This window comes from Carassius auratus, chromosome 30 (assembly GCF_003368295.1).
Source record: "Carassius auratus strain Wakin chromosome 30, ASM336829v1, whole genome shotgun sequence".
Classification (NCBI taxonomy): domain Eukaryota; kingdom Metazoa; phylum Chordata; class Actinopteri; order Cypriniformes; family Cyprinidae; genus Carassius; species Carassius auratus.
Genome location: NC_039272.1, coordinates 9,881,614 through 9,904,119, shown reverse-complemented (window position 1 = coordinate 9,904,119; position 22,506 = coordinate 9,881,614). Strand labels below are relative to the sequence as shown.

General features: G+C 37.1%; 2 protein-coding genes across 2 annotated transcripts; both read left to right on the top strand.

The window, feature by feature from the left end:
* The first annotated feature begins 250 nt into the window (after positions 1-250).
* Positions 251-12,671, top strand: LOC113049144 (myotubularin-related protein 12-like). The gene is made up of 16 exons (XM_026211210.1): positions 251-472; positions 2,319-2,376; positions 2,903-3,042; positions 4,978-5,050; positions 5,167-5,303; positions 5,395-5,488; positions 5,973-6,096; positions 6,525-6,594; positions 6,699-6,796; positions 7,127-7,251; positions 7,401-7,479; positions 7,596-7,666; positions 7,974-8,143; positions 8,672-8,848; positions 9,129-9,287; positions 10,475-12,671. Exons 1-16 carry the CDS (start codon positions 404-406, stop codon positions 11,063-11,065), a joined length of 2,235 nt encoding a protein of 744 aa, XP_026066995.1. The 5' UTR covers positions 251-403; the 3' UTR covers positions 11,066-12,671.
* A 702-nt stretch (positions 12,672-13,373) lies between these two features.
* On the top strand, positions 13,374-22,171 carry LOC113049141 (Golgi phosphoprotein 3-like). The gene is made up of 4 exons (XM_026211207.1): positions 13,374-13,809; positions 17,454-17,585; positions 17,939-18,053; positions 19,994-22,171. The coding sequence occupies exons 1-4, from the start codon at positions 13,594-13,596 to the stop codon at positions 20,416-20,418; spliced, it is 888 nt and encodes a 295-aa protein (XP_026066992.1). The 5' UTR covers positions 13,374-13,593; the 3' UTR covers positions 20,419-22,171.
* Positions 22,172-22,506: the final 335 nt, after the last annotated feature.

Genomic DNA, 22,506 nt, shown 5'->3' with positions numbered 1-22,506 from the left:
AAGAAAGAAGTAAGAAAATCGCAAGACGTGCAAAAATAAAGCATAGAAATTTAAGTTGAAGTGCAGTTGTAGTCCCTTCTCACTTCAGTGCGAAGACAATTTTAATACGACTGCTTATGGGTTCGGCAATGAGGAAGTGCTTGTGATTGACAGCCGCGTTAACCAATGAGCGATAAGCGACTTGCGCTGACCGGATCAGAAAATGGACAGTAAGTCCATCAAGAACCAATGGCGTAAAATGGGCGCGGTTTGCTGTCAGAGCAGGTTTGTCTTCCAACCAAAGGAAATCGCGCTGGAGAAATAGAGGTGGAGAGAGAATCAGAGAGAGAGGTAAATTGGCCAGCTCGAGCTCTCCCGGATTTCCACCTGACTGTTCGGGAAGCGGGACACTGGGACAGGCAAAATGTTGAGTTTGGGGAGCGGAGGAGCGAAGTCTACTAAACCGTCGTTTGTGTCTTATGTTACCCCCGAGGTAAGCGAAAGCTTTAGTGCCGCATTATACTTGCGCTTTTTTCAAAACAACCCAGATAAGCTTCTTTTAACAAGAAACCGCGGATATTCATGCACTGGGCGGGGTTAGTAAATCCCAAACTGATGTTGACATTGTCGACTTGTTCAAGTTTAGACAAACGGGGAAATCTCAGTTTTGTGCGCGTTTCGTTCACATGGGGAAATGCATTCAGAGAGCAACAGTGATATTTAATTAATTCACCTAAGTTACACCTCGAAGTCGAAAGTCTTCGGTTTGACGACTGAAATATGTTAGTTTTCTAGGCTTGCCAGAAGTCCTCAACTTTACACTGTAGTCTTCTTGGAGTGGGGTTATAATCCAGGTTATTTAATGATTTTTCTGTTTATTGACACACGAGTCACGAGTGCCTTCACTTGTCTATGTGATGTGTTTGAAGTCCATTCGTCACATTAATGGAATGCCTTAAAACTAAACTTACATCTAACGTTAGTGTTGATACAAGTGCGCGCATAGAAGTCATGTGCCATGTCATGACCCTGACCCACTGGTGGACAATAGAGTTCATGTTCTTATTTTTCATTAAAGAAAGCATGATGGAAATAATGGTTGTACTCCGTATAGAAGCACCGTGAAGATGTGATCTTATGTTTCACATTTTATATATATATATATATATATATATATATATATATATATATATATATATATATATATATATATATATATATATATAAACCTGCATGATGATAGTTCATTTTGTGTAGCTCTAAACAAGTAGAGCATGGTGCTCGCAACGCCTAGGTCATGGGTTCGATTCCTAGGGAATGTATGAGCCGATGAAATGTAAAGCTTTAATGCAATCAAAGTCACTTTTGTGTGTGTGTGTGTGTGCGTGTGACTACTACAAAAAGGTAGTCTAATTTTTACTTAAGGAACTTTTAAAGTCAATTTGCATAAGTTTGTCTGGCCAATTCTAAAGACTCAGTCTTAAAATAGTGTGTTTGTTTATGCATCTGGCCGCTGGTCTTAAGTGAAGAGTTCAGTTGATTCCCTCTCTGAAGGGGGCATGGTGGATCTCACAGCACTCTCCCCTCATTTTTGTTGGCTTCATATTAGCGAAGACCCACTGTGATCCATATTTATGTCTGGCAAAATTACAGAAACGGAAAGACCATGTGTTTTTAATGTCTTTGGTTTCAAAAGCAAATTTTAAGAGAATGTTTTCACCCCGGGAAGTCATTATGGAAAGGGAGTGTCCCAAATACTTTGGTCTGTTTGTGAAGTTTGCGCTGTTGTGTTTTGCAGCTGGCCTCATGGTAGCCAGGTTGCTCGATGACTTCCTGTCCTTTATCTATCCTGTTTCTTTCTACTGAACTTCTATAGTTTTGACACATTGCCATTAGTTTGATTTTGCTGTTTTCTAAAGTTATTTTATCTGTTTGAACCAGTAACAAGAGAAGTAACCTGACTTGAATTTTAAAGATGCAACGCGTGTCTTCTGGATATCACAGGGATACTGCTAAAATTCATGGTGCCAGAGACAAAATTATTCTGGGTAGTGTCTTAGTCAGCTGATTTTGTTCAATTTTGTTTCATTTCTCATTATATTACTTGTATATTACACTAAAATAAAATGTTATTAAATGTTAAAGGGATTGTGACCTGCACAGTGCAAACTACCAAAACCTGGATATTGTAGGCAATATTAAAATCCTGTTCAAGACGTGTCCCGTATGAATGGTGCATATGGTCACCCTAGCTATAGAGTACTTCTGAAAATTTAATTTAGTAAGATACTTCATATATATAGTTTATACTATAATTTTATTGCTTCTGCCTTCTTAAGGAAATAAAATCGGAGAAAGACCCATCGAAGCAAGAGAAACATCCCGATTTGCTACCAGGTAAATAGGAAATCCCTTACACAGTGTTTTGCTCTCTCAGGATTTTCTTTGTATTATTGTAAGTAAATCTAAAATTTATTTTGTGTCACTGGTCCCCTCGGTGTAATTTTCAATTCAGACTATAACAATTTTTCTCTAATTAAAAAGGGTAGCTTCCAGAGATCGCTTCTAATGTAATCAGAGTGGTTTTGCAGATACAGAAAAGTGGGTAATATATATAAAAAAAGACTGCATTTCTATGAAGAGATGCACAAAACATGTCTACATGTCTAAACCAGATGCGAGTGGCACGGCAGGATGCTACAAAATACAATAAAACTCAATTTAATCAGTAATGCTGTCTACACTAGATGTGCCAAATGACGCAACAAAACAAATCCCTGAAAGTAAACCGATGCCTTGTTCTGGTTATAATTTACTGACACAAAGTTAAAATGATTAGCAGTGGTCATTTTGTCACATCAGTCTGTTTTGTTGCCATTGTGTTAATTCAAACTAACTTGACTGTTATTCTGTTGCTCCTTAGGTGAAGTGGAGTTCTGTAGCGCCAACCCCATTCTCAAATACACTCAAGATGATCTCTCCCAGCGTGGCGTCTTTGGCACATTGTTCTGCACCAATTTTCGTGTTACGTTCATTAGTGACGAGAGACCACTGGAGAAGAAGGTAAAGATTGGTGACCGGACTCAACAAACCCTTCTGTTCTGACACAGGGGAAGTCGTGGCCTAATGGTTAGAGGGTTGGACTCCCAATCAAAGGGTTGTGGGTTCTAGTCTCGGGCCAGACGGAATTGTGGGTGGGGGGAGTGCATGTACAGTTCTCTCTCCACCTTCAATACCACGACTTAGGTGCCCTTGAGCAAGGCATCAAACCCCCAACTGCTCCCCGGGCGCCGCAGCATAAATGGCTGCCCACTGCTCCGGGTGTGTGCTCACAGTGTGTGTGTGTGTTCACTGCTCTGTGTGTGTGCATTTCGGATGGGTTAAATGCAGAGCACAAATTCTGAGTATGGGTCACCATACTTGGCTGAATGTCACTTCACTTTCACTTTCACAGTCTCATGAGAATCAGTACTACTGTATTTTACTAATTCGTATGAATTTGATTCACATGAAAATGTACGATAAAAAATAAAGCATGAAGGTCCACCCCTAAACCTAACCCTCAGTGGAGTGGAAGCAAGTCGTACAAACACATACCCCTGACATTACGAATTTGCCTCCAATTCACGGAAGCATGGACCAAAATAATCAACATATTATGAACACCGTATTCCCTAAAAATGGCCTTATGTTACATCAACAATTCTGTCACCTAAGAAGACATCTATAGTTTGCAATTAAACCAACCATAGAACCACAGCATTTCTTTAAAAACGTTATGTACTTCCTGTATGTAGACTGCAGCATTCGCATGTAGTGTGCTTTGAAGAGAAGATAACGTGTGAGCTAGATGTTCATATCATTGTCTATATTAAAGATAAGAATGCTATGAATCGGGGTTGTTTATCAGTTAAATTGTTTTTATTTATTTTTTTATTAAATGTGTCCTGTTTGAAAAGCTCAACTATGGGCATGAATGAATGTGCTCATTATTATTATTCTTTTTTTTTTTTTTACTTACTGGTTTTATAAGTATTTACATTAAATGAGAACATTAAATTGACAGCCCTGCTATGAATCCATAACAGTTTTGTAGATCTTGACGATATTGAATTTCTGAGTTGAATTACTATGAAGTTGAGTCATTTGCATTAGAAATCAGCATATTTGGGTAAATGACAGTGTACAGGAAGAGTTTGTTCATTCAAATAAATTAAACACCGCTGAACTAACTTTGTTTGCTCCTGAATGATAAATAGTTTTTTCTTGTTTGTTAGTCAGATTTGGACAAACATTTCAGCTAATATAAATAAGTAAATAGAGTAAATAGAAAAAGTGTGAATACAGTCAATTTTAAAACATTGGGTGTTGGACTAAAAAAAGCTTTGGCGGACTGCATGCTCTGTGACTCTGCATGAGGAACTGTGCTGTGAGGGCTCTCACTTTAGCTGCCATTTCAGGAACTTGAGTGCCTGACTCACTGACAGTGAAATTCTGATGGGAAACTTAGAGCAGTCTCAAATGGTCAGGTATTCATGAAGTGCCAGGTACTCTTGGTTTCAGATCTTTTTTTGGGGGGGCTTGTTAAGACCAGTATACTGCCTAAGACCAGTATATAAATGTTACTAATCTAATCAGTGATCTTCAAAACCTGCAGAACCTGTTGTTGATGAAAGCTAAATTTGGTCAGATGTTAGTGTTAGTTGGTATCAAGAAGTTTCACAGGCTACTTTCAGACTTCTATTTGATGGTGGTTGACAGGGACTGAAGAGAGTTTCACGCTTGATTTCTCAAACAAAGTTTTGTGTGAATGTTTGTCACAACACACAGAACAAGGCAACGGCATCTGGCTTTCCTGTTAGTTACGGTGTGCTGTGTAAAAACGCACCTTTCATAGATAATGTTAATCGCTGTCTTTCATTATTATTGCTTGCTTTGGTATTGTCTGCATTGAGAGCGCACACTAAGAGGTTGTTGTGTCACTTACTTTTGTTCCAGGCCAAGACCTTTAAGAACAAACTCTACGGAGAAAATGACATTCCATTAATGTGTGTGGATCACATCTACGGTGGTAATAATCGTTTTTACTTTTTAGCATTATTAATGAATGTAAACATTAACAATGTGATTTTTCTTGGTAAAGCTTTTTGGAACTGGGTTCTGAGAAACATTTCATTTCTTTCAAAGTTTATGAGGAAAAGAGAAAACCGATAACAGGAGCCCTTGTGAAAAACAAAAATCCATCCAAAATGATCATTCACTGTAAAGACCTCCGAGTCTTTCAGTTCTGTCTAACTTACAGCAAGGAGGAAGATGCCAGAAAGGTACTTTGTTTGACATCTGGGTTGAAATGATTATGTGCATTTTAAAGAGGGTTTCACATCCCTTTTTGCATTTGTCTGTTTGCTTTTTCAGATCTTTCAGGGTATTGCTCACCATTGTTTGGAGGAGAAATCCCTGAAGTGTGTCTTTGCCTTTTCCTATATGGGGACACCAAGCCCAAGCCCAGGTACAGATTTATCTTCAGTTTCACTTGTTGATATCTGACTGAGTAACTCAACATATAGCAGTACCCGAAACCAGTAATTCTCCAAACACATGTAACTGCTTATACAACATGAGTTGAAACATCACCTTGAGAAGTTCATGAAGTCGCACTTACGCAGAACATCTGAAATGCAGCTCTGGTCTTGTAGCAGCAGCTGCTAAATTCTGATCATAGTCTGTGCAACTGGAATTCAACAGATGGCTGAAAGAACAACCGTCATTCTTTCTTTATAGACATTGTGATGTAGTTTATTCCTGCAATGCAAATCTGAATGTTCAGCAGCCATCACTCCAGGCTTCAATGTCACACGATCCTTCAGAAATCAATATATTATGCCGATATGCTTTTTTGAGAAATATTTTTTATTATTATTATCAGTCAGGGTTTGTTGAGCCTCATCAGTCAACTTTGGAAGAACAACAAAAGATGTATTTTGTATCTGCAGAAATGCCGCGGAAACAGGAGACCATTATGTTTGACTCACCAGAGGACTGGACCCGGGAAATGAAACGGACAAAGGCGAACTGTAGATTAGTCATTGAAAACGAGAACTTTGAACTCTCTCAAAGGTACTTTTTGCCGCTGTTGTTGGCTGTGAAGTATCTGATAAAATGTTACTATTGTTTGAATCACACAGTACATGTTTAGCAACAGGATGTAATCTAAACCCAGACTGATATAAAAATCTATCCCACACGTTTACATTTGGGTAGTTCACAAAAAACAACAACATTATTGTAGGTGATGGAACTACTCACTATTACACTTTAATCACCTTAACTGTTAAATAGTCCTGATATATATATATATATATGTATGTATGTATATATATATGTGTATGTGCATTTCTAGAAGAACAAATATTTAATGTGGTCTCAATTATTATAAGGTAAAATGCATGCATGCATAATTATAAAATAGTTGCAAAATGTTTTTCTGTAGCATGTCATACATTGTGAAATAAATGTACCTAACAAAAACTGCTCTGACATTTTAGGTTACCGAAGTACTTTGTCATCCCATTAGCGATAGGGGATTTATTCAGCTACCAAGGAAAGGGATTACCAGTGAGTCAAGAATATTAGCTAAAATCTAAGCATTTAAATCATTTTTCTGAATGTTGTCATAATGTTTGTTATTGTAAAGTTATTTTTGGTCATTTTTTCTTTAGATTTGGTGTTGGTCTCATTACAGCGGTTGTGCTCTCTTCAAAGCATCTTTCCTGCCTGTGACACAGGAAGATGGGGATTTCCAAAAGCACTTGGACACGTAAATTATACTGACTCTGTTTATTATGCTGTATTTATCCCATGAGATAAGCCAGTCCGCTGCGATACCCTCATGGTTATTTGTGCCCTGGGTTTCTGTGTTTTTTTGTCACTGTTTCTTTATCAAAGGACAACATGGTAGTATGTTATCTAGTAGTGTGCATTAGCATGAACCAATATACTTTCTTTGTTGTTCTGCTTTCTGATCAGCTGAAGGGCCAAAATGGTTGTATAATATGGTATCCACAACAAAAACAAGCCAAAACTGTCAGTAGTATTGACTGTCAATAGTACCTTCACATTGACAAGTATGTTTGTTTTGTTTTTTCAGAATGATAAATGCAGTTGCACATAATCACCTGTACTCTGTAAAAACAGAAGACCTCTCAGAATCACTTCCTAATATCCAAGACATCCAGCAGTCATATAACAAGTTCAAACAGTTCTTTCTTATCGGTGAGTATATACACGTCTCTTTCACAGGAAAAGGTGAAAAAAATCCTCAAATATTAAATGAAAGGATGGATATATATATATATATATATATATATATATATATATTCCAATGTTCAATTACTGTTAAATGTTTTTTATTTTTCTCTTAGAAAATTCAACCGATTTTTGGTTGTCAGATGTGAAATGGTTCTCTTCCATTGAAAGCTCAGGATGGCTAGACATTATTAGGTCAGCTTGCATTAATAAAACCCTGCCATATGCATTCCTGTTTATAATCAATCAATCAATATCAATAATAAGATTCTATGAAACTATTATCCAGCTGCATTTGATGTCTTCAACAGACAATGTCTCCAAAAAGCAGTAGAGGTGGTTGAATGCCTGGAAAAGGACAACACAAATGTTCTTATAACAGGTAGGTCAAGCATGTTTCAACTAAATTAAAACTTCCAAATAATCTGGTCCTTTCAAAACATTGTTTTGTTTGTTCGAGTGGTCCAACATGTTAGTTTCTGGGTTAACCAATAGTGTGAGTTTGCAATGGGACCGCACCTGTTTGTCCAGGCGTGGTAGGAGTGTCTGAGAGAACTGCAGTTCTACCTGGTGCATAAATTGCACACCTTACCTTTAGAAATGAAGGACTTTTAAACCTTGACAGATCTATCCCATTGACTTTGAGATTGTATCCCCTGATGTTTTGTCTTGATATTGATTGGTTGCAGAGGAAGAGGGAACAGATCTGTGCTGTGTGATCTCCAGTCTGGCTCAGATAATGCTGGACCCTTATTACAGAACACTGATGGGTTTCCAGAGTCTAGTTCAGAAGGAGTGGGTGGCTGGTTGCCATGCCTTCCTGGATCGATGTAATCGCCTCCATCTGAAAGACAAGGAGGTAATTATTGCGTGCTCATTCTTGGGCTCTCAGTTTCTTCAGAGGCTAAGTGGAAATGTTACCGTTTTCTATTTTTCCATTTTTATTATTCTTAATCTCTGAGAATTGCATGCTATTCTGCAGCCAAGTAGAAAGCAACCTGCAAACCTGTCTTTTATCAGGCTTTAAAATCATGTCCTGGAACACGTTTGTCTAGAATGATTGATTCTGATTGGACAGTCATGGCTTTTAGATATTTTGATTGAAGAATATTGAACTCTTGACTATTCAGTTCAGATCATCTTCTGCAGGGCTATCAGGTTTTTCGTTGCATGCTGTCTCTTTCTTTTCATATAATAATACAGTTTCACCGAAAAGCGATGTCTGTTTATTTAACCCTTCGTGTTGGCCGAATGGAGAATTATTGCAAAATAAAGCCCTTCAGCATGATACTGACCGTCTTATTGTTTGATTTAATGGTGTCCGACATATCATGAGACATTCCCATCCTTATTGTCTTTTCAATTTGATTCTTGTTTCTCAATGTAGTGTCATTCTCCAGTCTTCCTCCTGTTCCTGGAGTGCGTGTGGCAGCTTGTTCAGCAGCACAGCCCAGCCTTCCAGTTCTCCGAAACATACCTAACTGTGCTGTCCGACAGTGTTCACGTGCCAATCTTTAGCACCTTTCTGTTTAACTCTGCCCATCACAGAGAAAATATTATGAAGGTAGAACTTCTATATTTCATTGAAAACTCATTACCATTTACTATTGAAAGCGTTAGTTTGCTACACTGTTTTGAAGATTGCTTTTTGAGTACTGCATTCATCATTCTGCATTTTGAACCATGTTAGAGGCCTTTAAAGAAGTACAGTGGTTAACAAGAAAACAGTCAGCCCTCTGTAATGCTGTTATTAGTCTACATGTTCTCCAAAGATGGTGGCCGTTGCCTCCCTGACACAGTCTGCTCGCCTCCTGCTAACTGCCTGTGCTTGATTGTCTTGGCAGGCAGAGTCACCGCTTGCACAAAGCGGCCCATTGAGCTGCCCTACAGTGTGGGACTGGTCTGTGCAGTTTGACAGCAAGGCCCAGAATTTCTTCTTTAACCCCTTGTATTTAGAAAAGGTGAAACATGACAGAGCTGTACGCAAACCTCACAAGCCTAAGGTGAGAGAGTGAAATGTCTCTATATTTAATAATTTGGGGAAAGATGTTGAAGAATGCCTTTCTTTAAGATCTGTGTTCGTTTACGGCTAAAAGTGTGTCATATTTAGAAATGAGTTTAGCATGTATTTATCTGGCAGTATATTATTAATGGAAAAAAATTTGGACATTTAGGTTTTGTAGCATAATATTTCAAATGCAGATATATCTGATAGCATGCTAAACTCATTGATTACTGTTTCAATAAAGTGTCGTCAAATCAATGAATGCATAAATGCATGTTTACAATGACTTGAATAGTGACCAATAAATCAGTGACAGAATCCCAGAAACAAAGCTGAATTACAATATGTAATCTGAAATATTTGCAACTTGCATTTTAAAAGAAAAAAAAATTAATTATACACATTTTTATATTTTTAGATATTGAAAAAAGTAATTATTAGCCAGTTTTTTTTAATCATGTGAACGCATTTTATTTTGTGGTAAATTTATTTTGCAGTGCCATTTTCTATGATCCAATCTTTACTGATGGACAAATCAAATGACACCATAATTATTTATTTTTTTATTATTGTTTGATAACTTGAATATGTCACAATAGGGATACATTTTTTTTTGCAATTTCTATTTCATGCTGAATTTAAATTCAATAAAAATAAAAAAAACCCAGCCAAATTCTTCTGTAACCTATGGAAGCCCATTTCCACCACTGAATAAATAAAATTGTGACATTTTATCTCACAAATTCAGACTTTTTGTCTTGGAATTCATAGTTTATATCCCACTATTTTGACTTTGTAACTTGCAATTGCAAGTCCATATCATGTAAGCCTGAGGGAAAAAAAAAAGTCATAATTACAAACTCGTAATTGTGAGATAAAAACTCACGGAAATGGGCTTCCATATGGTATCACGTCTTGCTACAAAATATTTTAAAAAACCTGTATTTAGTGCCATACAAATCTTAATTATTTACTGTTAAGTATAAACAAATCTCACAAATGTTGGTGTCCCGATAAAACCATCATAAGAGCATAGCTATTTGGTAAACTTGAAGGTGAGGCAGACACCATACCCAATCTTGCCCTACTTACTTCATGTTTGTCTGACTGTGCTGTTTATATTGAATAATTTCTAAGTTGAAATTAATATGTAATATTTACATTGTTTTTATCCAAAATCTCTAGCACCAAAGACATTTATCCTTACCCAGTTCAGCTTTCAAAACCCCACTGAAGAAAGGTTTCTTTAAGGACGAGGCCGATAGCCTTAAAAAGATGCTACGAGTGAAGCGTCTCAGTCGCTGGAGGGGCTCTCCGGATGCCCCCGCTGCTACCACCCGCGAGTTCTACGAGTCCTGGCAGAACCGTCCTCTGGACTATCACGGCCTCCTGCTCCCCTATCTGGACGGACCGGCTGTCCGTGTCTGGATGCAGCGCTACCTGCGCTGGATACCGGAGGTGTACATCCTGGGCGGAGGCTCCATGGCCGTCATGACCAAGCTTATGGAGCTTCAAAATCAGGTGCAGGATCTGAAGCGTGCGCTGGAGCAAAGAGACCCGTCACAAGCTGCTGAACTTGATCACCGTCCATACCTTCAGCAACGGCTGCTCTCATTCGACTCCTCAGGACGACTGTCATCCTCATTTCCCTTCGCTTATACCCGCAGCCGAAATTTCAAGCCCAGCATTCCTATAGCTCTGATGCAAAGCCTTATGTTAACTGACAGCCTAGCCTGTCAGGAAGATGAGGCCAGTTCGGTTGTGAGTTTTGTTTAACAGAGAGTCTTTTTTTTCATCTGTATTTTTTATATTTGTCCATTTATTATTATAATATAATATTATGAGGTAAATACGGGATTATAGTGGCCTTGTCAGATTCTAATTAGGTGCTTAAAGTGCCTTTGGTGCTAAAGCGGGTCCTTTTGGAAAGTAAAACAGGCTTTTGTCAAACCACATGTGCCCTACTGTATCAAAAACATAATATGAGCCTTAGGACAGGATGTAAGCTCTTTTATTTTTGATGTTCTTCACGGAACAATACCTAGAATTGTTCTCTTGCTCATCACAAAACAGGAACAGGATATAGCCCTGAGCTTCCAGCCTTTCCACAGTGCAGTGTTACATAACATTATTACACAGTAACATTCCAAATAGTATTCCATTCCAGTGGTGTATGAATGGATGAAACTATCCTGAATAACAGCAGCCATTATAAGAGTAACAAATACATCTGACTTCCACACTTTTCTGACTCCTCACACATAACTCTACTCAATGGTTGGTAAAGGCTGCATGTTCTCTGTATCTAAAGAAGGTTAGCCAAGGAAAATAGTGTGGAGCCATCTACAGGTTTATTATTGTTACTGCTGCATTTAAAATGTATTGAAGATGAGAGTATACTCTCTGAGGTCTGATGTGACCGCTCATTTCTTTTCCCTAGATGCCTAGTCAGCCTTCGGGTTAAAAGATGTTTAATAAGGGCTTTTTTGTTTTGTTTTTTCTTAAGAAAATGTAAGAAAACAGGAAGTTTGGAACATTACATGAGATCAGCTGTCTCTGAGTTTCAGTGCGTTGTTGCACAATGTACATTGTGTGGCTCTTAGCCATCCAGTGAATGGCTGGCTCTTATTTTAGTAGTACATTAAGACTGAACGATTAAAAAAAAAAAATACACAAAGCTGATTATTAATAGCATCACATTTATACCATATATATATATATATATATATATATATATATGGAAAATCATAGTACACTGCAAACTTCTGAAAATATACTTATTTAAACACAAGCTAATGTAAAATTGGATTTGTGCACATTTTCTTATTTTCCTTTCTGAGGTGCCTGCAGGACTACTGCCACAAATCAACAGGCTCTTCGTTCTTCCAGCATTTGACATGTAATGAAACTGATGTAAGCAATGAACTGTTATTTGCTGGCAAAAGTGTGGAGAATGCTCTTTCTGAGAATTTAGTTTTTGTTTACACCTTTTGATCCGTGTTTTGCACTACTGCTCCTTGCCAGTCGATCACTGTTACCTGAACAGTCAGCTGTAGATCTGATTCTGTTCACTTCAGTTCAGTTCAGCACTTCTCTTGTGTGTTGCAAGTGATTGCATGCTGGATTTGAAACTTGAACTTAATACTGTACAGTTGTTTTGTATTTTTCTATAGCTAACTTTTAACTGTCAACGTTTAATTATGAAAGTTTGGCCTTAAAATATATGAAGTATATCAGATTGCTTTATTTTGGACCACTGACTTAAAAATGATATTTGTTCATGTTAAAGAAGCATTAAACACTCTTTTATATTTACTTGAGAAATATGTCACTCGCTGTTATTGTCCACAGTGTATGATTGAAATAAAAGACTGTTTTGCAATCATGCTTAATTCTTATAATCTAACAAGCAATAATTTTAGATTAAACAATATAACTTTTAAAGGTTATAGTTCTGACATTTAAATGTGTATATATATCTTTCTTTACAATATTTAAGATATTTGATTTGATTTTATATGATGCATATTTCTTTGTGCACTAATTCTCTTGAAAGTGCTGTAATGGTACAACTTGCCCTAAAACTTTAAATGAATGATAATATAATTATAATAATATAATATAATGATAATATATTTATGGTACCACCTGAAGTCTGTCACAAAACCTATAGTGACATTCTTAGAATCTTTTTTTTTGTTGTTGTTTGTTTAAATTTAGTTGCTAGTAATTTCTGTCATTGCAGTGTTTTTGTTATTATATTCTTTTTTTGTGTATCTAGCTTTTATTTAATGTAATTTTAATTTATTTTACTACTTCAAGTTAAAATAAATAAAAATGAGAATTGTCGCTTTGGCACTTAGCTGTTTATGTATATATATATATATATATATATATATATATATATATATATATATTTTTTTTTTTTTTTTTCTTTTTTTTTCTAATGGTTTTGGTTTTATTAAACTATATTACTATATTACCCTGGTGCTACCTAACGCACCGAGATGCTCAAACAATTCTGTCTTGGTATGTAGCCCCTCCGGGTTTCGAGATCAAACCTGAGTGTCGAGATGCCACATCCACTGCTCTTCTTGTCACGGCTGGTCGCCATATTAAACCTGACGGAATCGGCGACGCTCCGCGGTAGAGATCGCGAGGGGCCCCTCTCCAAAACAAACCCCGATTTGCACCTTCATTCCCCTAATTCACCCCAGGAATCATTTATGCATCGGACTGAATAAGTCAGTCTTTTCTCAGACAGGAGCTGTCTGGGAAGGAGGTTTAGATTCAGTGTTTGAGAGATGAGTACTTTGACCCAGCGGAGCTCCGGCCTGGTGCAAAGACGCACCGAGGCTTCGCGCAGCGCTGCGGCCGCAGACAGAGACCGCGGATCCGGCGACGAGGACTACGAGCCCCGCCGGGGAGACGAGCCGGACGAAGATGACACCGGTGATTCCAAGGAAACCAGACTGACCCTGATGGAGGAAGTACTGCTGCTGGGCTTGAAAGACCGCGAGGTTGTTGCTGTTTTGCTTTATTTTGATTAGTAACATTAGTTGACTGTAGTCGATGTTTAGCCCTTTATCTCTTCTTCACTCACCACAATCGCTCCCAGTTGATAATTGAGCTCTTTAAAAAAAGAAGGAGCTGAAAACAATATGGTTGTTCATTATTATTATTATTATTATTTCAGCCCGTTTGTTTTTAAATAAATTGCTGACGTTTTGAGTTAAAGTCAGCCACATGATTGCTGTGATGCAATGTAACGTTAGCTTTTAGCTTGCATTGAACTGCATTATAAGTTGTTTCTCTGGCCCACCAGACTGTCAGAACAAATAATAGTTAACTACATCGGTTAAAAAAACAGACTAATCAATTTAACTCCGTAATATACAACTATAGTCTGTTCGTGTAGCATAAGGTAGCCAAAGGTGTGGAATATGAAAGTTTTAAATACAATATGTATCTGATAAAAGTATGAATTTGAAGCAAATGTGTATATATTAATACAAATCAAAAGATGCATGTTTGTTGCTTAAATGCACTCATCCCCCACTGGGACCCCTGTCCTTGTCACACATCGCCCACACATGTACACATTCTCAAGAAACATCCAGATATGCTTAACATAGTCATAACAAGAAGCATTTTGGAACAAATCCATATATATATATATATATATATATATATATATATATATATATATATATATGTTTTTCTTTTTTTTCTTTTGTGGCGGTTCTCCATGTCTGTCTTATCTGAAACACAGGTCTTGAGACCTCTGATAAGAAGTTTTGGTAACATTTTATTTTAAGGGGTCCTTGTTACATGTTACATATACTTACTATTATTATACCAGCAACAATAAATTATGCATAATTACATGCAAGTAACCTTAAGCCAAACTTCTAATCCCAGCCCTGACCCTGTAGTAAGTACATGTAGTTAATTAATATTACTCCGTATTAAATGTATAATTACACCATAACACCATAAGGACACCTTAAAATAAAATGTAACCAAAGTTTTTATTGTCCTGATAATGACATCACTTGCTTCAATGTGATGAGGGCATGTGATAATGGTGTAGCCATACTACTGTTTTTTCGTGGAATGATGCTTTTCAAGTATACAGTGAGTAATGAACAGTATTCTGTGAGTAGTAAGCTAGTATTCCATTGTGATTATAGCCATTCATTATGAGGGACGTCACCAATATGGAAGGCATGGGTCATTGAAAGGTCCCAAATCAATATAGAACCACAACGTTGAATTGACTGATATGACTGTGTAAAGGGAAAGAAGCCTAAAATTAGCCAGTTGTGAGATGCCTGCTGTTATTGTGTTGACTGAGCCTTAATGAAGGTTTATAGTAAGTAGTTTAATTGCACCTACCTCATTGTCTGGCCTCATTGTCAAATTACTGTCTGCTTTCAGTTATACTCTCAACATCAGCTTTTCAGTATTATTCAGTTTTATTTGGGCTGTATGTCTTTGGATTTCTTTGCCCACAGACCTAAAACAGTGGGTCTTTGGTTGTTGTACATGTCAAAAATTTGAGCCAACTCATTTTTTTTTTCCTACAACAGAGATTTGCAAAGGGTCATGTTTTAAATTTGTATAGTTTCTTTCCCTGTTGTCATGGATAGATGTTTATGAGCTATTGAGTATTTCACATTGATCATGGAAGTGTTATACACTTTAGAGTTTGTTCACTAGGTTAGTTTTGCAAGGGTGGTCGATAACTTACCTTTTATTTTTAACAGCAGTGTACAAGAAGATTATTACAGAAGGTCTTTAATCCCTGCCATGTTCAGTTATTGAATATGCCTCACTTAAGATTTGCTTATCTGCATGGAAAGCAGCAGAAAGGATAAATGGCTTAACTGAACATGTCCCAGTTTCTACAGTATGCTCATGCTTATGGGTGGCACAGAATTTACAGAAACATTGACTCTCGGTTCTGTTGCTTGTTTGGGAGAATCTCACAGAACCTGTCAGAAACATGTGTAGGCCATATTTTACTCCAAAAGAAAAAAATAAAAGATATTGTACTTGATTGTCATGCAATTAAAGGCGTGTTACCCTATTACATCACATTAATGCATTTTGGGGTAATGTGAATCATTCTGAGCAGCAAACACCAAACCATGATCTTAAATTGTTAATAATATTTCACAATACATCTACAAGGACACCGTCTGGGTCATTTTACCTGGCCACCTTGACATTTTTAATCCTGATTGCATGTCTAACCACATTAAACCAACAAGAAAAGATGACTTATCATAAGATGACATCAAGCATTGATCTACTGTGAAGTAAAAAGAGGTCTATTTTGCATGTGGTTCCTCTCCTCCAGCAGTTGTGACTGTGCCATGTTTAAATACAGCTGCATTTGCCTACTGAGCCCTTATCATGATTGTCTGCCCGCATGTCAGCTCTTAGTGAGCTTTTATGCTGTTATCAGATCTCAAGTATCTAGTTTACTCTAGTGACAGAGGACTTGTGTACAGTGTCAACAAGAGAACTATGACAGACTTGTTTGAGGCTGACTGTTGTGTTCTTTAAAGAAGCTATTTTTTAATTGTTGAATGCATTCATTGTAATTACTTATTTTTTGAAAAGATAAGATACTGAAGTCATTCAGACTTTGCCATACTTGTATCTTTGCAGTCTGTCATTCTAGTAATGTCAGTAATCAAAGGGGGGCAGTTGAGATGTGGTTGGGTAAATGATGACATCATTTTCAGTTTTTTTCATTTGTCCCAGGACTTTGTGCTTTGATTTGGCAAAGTTAGATATGATTTTTTGTTTGACACTTCCATTCAAAATCCACATGCTTCCTGTATTTGAATGACCTTGACAGTGCAAGATGAACTGCTATGATACAGGTCATTGAGTACACAGAATGATATAACATCGTGCTTCTATCGCTCTGAGTTTTTTGCATGCACTCCACTTCACGTGCAGAGCATTGCCTGTGTTGCTAGCTCATTGAAAGAGGCCTGTTGTTTCCCATTATTGGCCTCTGGGACAGGAGACTGGACCTCACAAAGCAGGCCTTGTTAATACTGGAGAGATCCATTGCTCACTTCATCCAGTGCTAACCATGACACTGCACAGAGTCGGGAGAAATTCACAATTTTAATTGATGAATTCAGTTCAGGCCACACCTCACAAGAAGCTGAAGAATAACAAAAGGTGAAATCTACTGATTTACATTGTGTTGTAGTCCAACATGAATTGTGACTAATTATTAAAACGAATTATTGTTATTGTTACGCCCGTTTATGCCTATGTAATTTTTAGTTTGTGCCATACTTTTTTTTCTAACCACAACTAGCCATCTTGCACGTATACACACACACACACACACACACATACATATATATATTCAAATTACAGATCACTTTTTTGGAGTGGGGTTTGCTTCTCATTTGTTCCAACTTAAATTAGATCCTTGTATGATCCTTTGGTCTTCACATAAAACAACTGGCGTCCATATTAGTAGTGTTTATGATTTTGAGTCATCTTGTAAACTGTATTTGTACATTTTTCTTTGTTCAAAAAACAATTAGTTGGAAGTTTTAGTTACTTTGGAGCTCTACATTTCGATGGGAGATGTATACTGACTTTCTTCATTTTGTTTTTGTCCAAGGGCTACACCTCCTTTTGGAATGACTGCATTTCATCAGGCCTGCGGGGCTGCATGCTCATTGAGCTGGCCTTGAGAGGGAGATTGCAGCTGGAGGCCTGTGGCATGAGGAGGAAAAGCCTACTTGCCCGGAAGGTAAGATTCAGGACTCTGGTGTCAGTACATTTACAATTGCGTAGGTCACTTTCTACCACTAGAGGGAGCTCTTTGATGTTAATTGTGTGTCAGGACGCTGTTTTCTGCGGTTGGTGTTGGCTGTTGTAAGTGAGAACTTTTATTATTAAACCTAGCTAAGATGTGTCCCTGGAAAATGCATTACATTTAATATATGAGGGAAAACTCTTTGGTCTTCAGTTGAAGTAGTTCATCTCCTTCACATGATTTTATCCTCTTGAGTTCACTGCCTTGATGTTAGTGGTGCTTTGTGCATTGGGGTGTTATAATGTGTTCAGTGACGTGTATCTTCTCTTTTTTTACATTTTTTTTAGGTTATATGTAAGTCTGATGCTCCGACGGGGGATGTGCTGTTGGATGAGGCTCTGAAACACATAAAAGACACTCAACCGCCCGAAACCGTGCAGAGCTGGATAGAGTTACTCAGTGGTGAGGTTTGCACAGATCATTTGAGTTTCTCAGACTTTTCAATTATTTACATTTACATTCATTCATTTAGCTGACACTTTTATCCAGAGCCACTTACAATTGCTATATATGTCAGAGGTTGCACACCTCTGAAGCAACTAGGGGTTAAGTGTCTTGCTCAGGGACACATCGGTGTCTCACAGTGGATTCGAACCCAGGTCTCTCACACCAAAGGCATGTGTCTTATCCACTGCGCCAACACCACCCCACACATTTATTTTTTTTATTTTTTTTTTATTTATTTAAGTCTGTCTGGAAGAAGAAAGTCATATACACCTAGAATACACAGTAATTTTCTTTTTTGGGTGAACTGTTACTTTAATATTTTTGTGGGAACCATGATACTTTTTTTCAGGATTATTTTATAAACTGATTGTTGATATGAACAGTATTTATTCGTATTTAGAATCTTTTTTAAATTATAAAATTCTTTTGATCAATTCAACACATCCTTGCTGAGTAAAAGCATTAATTTCTATTCAAGAATCAAGATCTTACTGGCCCCAAACTTTTGAATAGTAGTGTAATTAGATTACATGACTTTGTATTAAATTGGATCATTTTAACCATTGCTACCCTCCAAATGTACTGTGCCTGGTGCACATAAAAATGCGGGATCCAGACTCTCTTGTGTCCAGAGTGTGGATTTTGAGAGCGATTTCTGTTACCTATGAGCTCATTTGGAAATGTCTCAGCATGGTGAGCCAAAGGGTCAAAGGGTGAGATCAAAGCATCTGAGAGAAGGAGCTGCCGTCTTCGTCTAGAAAGTGTATAAAAATGTGCTCAGAATTAGATCACAGCCATAAATTACTGCACGATGATGACTAGCAAATGCTCTACCACAGTCTGCTTTGATCCTGAGATGTCTGTGCTTCTCTGCTTCAGCACAGGGGCCGACCAAATGTCGGTTGGTGGTACTCGCTCGAGGAACTGTTGCATGACTTCTGCATTCAAAATTAATGTCAGCGACAAGAATGCAAGCTGCTAAAATCTTAAAGAAAAACTATTAAAAAACTATATAACGTAATAATCCTGTAGGAGCAGCTATCAATAAATGGGACTACACTAAAAAAGTGATTACTTGAAAACTAGCATAATGATGCATAATGCAATGATATCTTTTTAAATTGCTTGATATTGGGTATTTATTTGTGCATGACCATTTTTTATTTGTTTTTAAGTTTCTTAATCTCAAAATTAAATAATTAAAAACATTAATAATGTAATGCCAGTGTTAAATGCAATCTTTAACAAATCTTAAAATGAATGCCCACACTGCACATTGTAATGTTGTTATGCCTGAATTCACTTGCATTTTTGCCATTTAATTTTTTTTAATTTAGGCATAGTAGTGTAGAATCAATATATTGGCCAATTATTAGTTATCAGCCATCATTTAAATGTGACAAGCTTATTGATATCAACTGGGAGTTTAATAATGGTGCACTGCAGTCCTTAATCATTCTAATTATTTTATTTATTGTACTGTATGTAATTATATGTCTAGCTGTCTAGCCATCACACAGAAAAAAAAGGTATTTTCAAGAACAGTGTGGCCCAATCAAGGAATGCGTTCGTATCTGATCTTACCTTGTGCTGGCATTGTCTGAATAGTTATGAAAAATTATTTTATTTACATTTCTGATTTTATAAATTCCTCATTCAAACGTTGACAACACCTGTACAAGATGCAGTCAGGCTTCATTTGTTCAATTTAATCTCTTTCCTTTACAATGAAATGTCACAAAAATACAGGCCTCATGGGAGCTGTACATCTTATGCCTGATTTATTTTATATTTTAGTGGTCATTTTGACTATGAGAGATTTAGTTTAATCTCTGTCTGTGTCAGATGAAGTGAATGTAAGTGTGTTTGGTACTAAAAGTGCTTGTCTTTTGCAGGTGAGACATGGAACCCATTGAAGCTTCACTATCAGCTGCGTAACGTTCGAGAGCGCCTGGCTAAGAACCTGGTAGAGAAGGGCGTCCTCACCACCGAGAAACAAAACTTTCTTCTATTCGACATGACTACACACCCCCTTACCAATAATAATATTAAGCAGCGCATTATTAAGAAGGTGCAGGAGGCCGTATTGGACAAGTGGGTGAATGACCCTCACCGAATGGACAAGCGTATTCTGGCCCTTATATTCCTCGCCCATTCCTCTGACGTACTAGAGAACGCGTTCGCCCCACTGCTGGATGACCAGTATGATCTGGCCATGAAGAGAGTACGGCAGCTGCTGGACCTGGAGCCTGAGGGCGAGAGCATGAAGAACAACACCAATGATCTGCTGTGGGCCGTGGTGGCCGCCTTCACCAAATGAAGCAGTTCACATGTAAGATCAGCTTTGAGAATCGGTAGACCTGGTGTGTCCAAATGGAGTCCTTGTAGATATTCCTTCCTCGCTAATCTCTCTACAAGATCTTTGATTGGATTTCTCTGTTTTCTGATAAGGGGACCACTTTATTTTGTCCTTGTTGAATAATTTGGTCAGTTGAATCATGCATTTGGCAACCTTCCCACCGTGGACTGTTGGAGCGTTTACCATTTGCATCGGCACACAAAATGTGTTTATTTTTTTTTATTTTTATTTTTTTGTCTGGACATCTGTGTTGGGTGCCTAGCAGATTTTACAATTGGAGAATTAAGCAAGGATATATTTTTTCCCCTTGATTTGTTATCAGTTTTGTGCATTTAATTAAAACGGATGAATCTGCATATGGTACGACTCAACAGCTGCTCAAGAAATAAAGTACACTGCAGTGTATTGTCATTTTATTTTTATTTTTTTATTAAATTTGTCTTTATTCTAATAATGAAGCCTGAAAAGAAACCAAAAAGGACAGATTAGTTTTTTGTGGCAAGTGTTAGTGTTAAAAGATTGTCACATTCACACTACTGAAACAAAAGAATCAAACAGCATTTTGATTGCTAGTAAATGCAAATTTAGGGAATGGAAAATCTTTTTATTATTCTTTTGATTATTTTTTGATTCCTGCCATTCCCACCGATTCCCTCGATTCTTTCTGTTCTGTTCCGTAACACCCCACAACTTCAAACTCTACCTCTTCACACATTTATTGTGGTGATTCGGATTGATTTCAGTGTGTTTCTATGTGCCTGAGATTGGTTACAGGATGCATAGCTCTCAAGGTGCAGTATGTTCTGTAGCTCTTGGTGACGTGGCATTAATGGAGCTAGATTCAGAAATTGGTTGTATATTCCTCGGTGGCCTCAAACACTAATCATGCTACCAGAAACTCAATTTGACAACCACAAGAGTTGGTTTAATTCTTAGAAGCCCGTGCTCCCAAAAAATAAAGATATATAAGGCATACAGCTTCATTTTCTTTAGACATTTTCCCACTGACATATAAAAGTGCTCAAGGTTTAAGGGAAGTTTTATAGTGGAGTGAGTGTACTCTCACTTCTAAACAAACATGGGATTTAAAAATAATTCATAACTTTCAAAAATGTGACTTTTATAAGTAAGAGCAGATTCCTCCATTTTTTCAAGTCAGTATATTTTTGATATTATTTTATTATAATTAGCTGATTGGAGATACTGTAGGATGGATTGGCATTCGGTCACAATCTAGTTGAATCTGTATAGTTTCATACTGCATACCATATGAGCAAACTGCATCAATCTTTATTTTGCCTGGCATGTAAAAGCTAGCACAAGCATGTCTTAATTTAGTTTTCTTACACAAGCCTTTGTTCAGTCATCATATTTCAATGTTTAGTTACTGTCATTATGTTGATTTGTATTCCTTTTTATAGCAATAATTAAAAAATCAAGATGCTTTTGTTGTGCTGTTTGTTTCGTTCAGAATGATGGTGAATGCTTGCTTCACAATGGTTAATTGTATGTAGCGATGGTCTGGGAAATCCACCAATTGTTTCAAAGAGTCGACTTAAGACATGGGGGATTTTTTGAAAGTGTCTGAAAAGTGTCTCAGAGGGAAAGAAAATTAAAATTGTGTGTGTAGCTTTAGGACTCACTATAAAGGGACCCCAATGTATATACTTTCTTATTCCCATGAAATAAACTACGGTCTTGAAAGTGCCTCAAACATCGTCTGTTATTTATTTTGTGAAGAAAGCAATTCCTTCATTTGATTCATCAGTTGCAATTTGTTCAATTACTTTTCATTTATCACATATGGGAGACAAATTCAGACAAATGTCAAAAAAATGGACACCTGCAAATATAAGTTACTAAAGCAATTGTTTTTTTTGTTTTATTTGAATTTCATGTAAATTAATTTTGTATGACTAACAGATATATACAACTGTTCAATCTTCAGGAATTGGTCACTTTTTTTGAAAATGTTTTTGAAAGAAGTCTCGTATCCTCACCAAGGCGGTAAAACAGTAAACCAAAACAGTAGCATTGTGAAATATTAGT

Coding starts and splice junctions, on each gene's coding strand:
- LOC113049144 (XM_026211210.1), top strand. CDS start 404: ATGTTGAGTTTGGGGAGCGGAGGAGCGAAGTCTACTAAACCGTCGTTT. Junction 5,489..5,972: donor GACACCAAGCCCAAGCCCAG/GTACAGATTTAT, acceptor TTGTATCTGCAG/AAATGCCGCGGAAACAGGAG. Junction 9,288..10,474: donor GCAAACCTCACAAGCCTAAG/GTGAGAGAGTGA, acceptor CAAAATCTCTAG/CACCAAAGACATTTATCCTT.
- LOC113049141 (XM_026211207.1), top strand. CDS start 13,594: ATGAGTACTTTGACCCAGCGGAGCTCCGGCCTGGTGCAAAGACGCACC. Junction 17,586..17,938: donor AAAGCCTACTTGCCCGGAAG/GTAAGATTCAGG, acceptor CATTTTTTTTAG/GTTATATGTAAGTCTGATGC. Junction 18,054..19,993: donor CTGGATAGAGTTACTCAGTG/GTGAGGTTTGCA, acceptor TGTCTTTTGCAG/GTGAGACATGGAACCCATTG.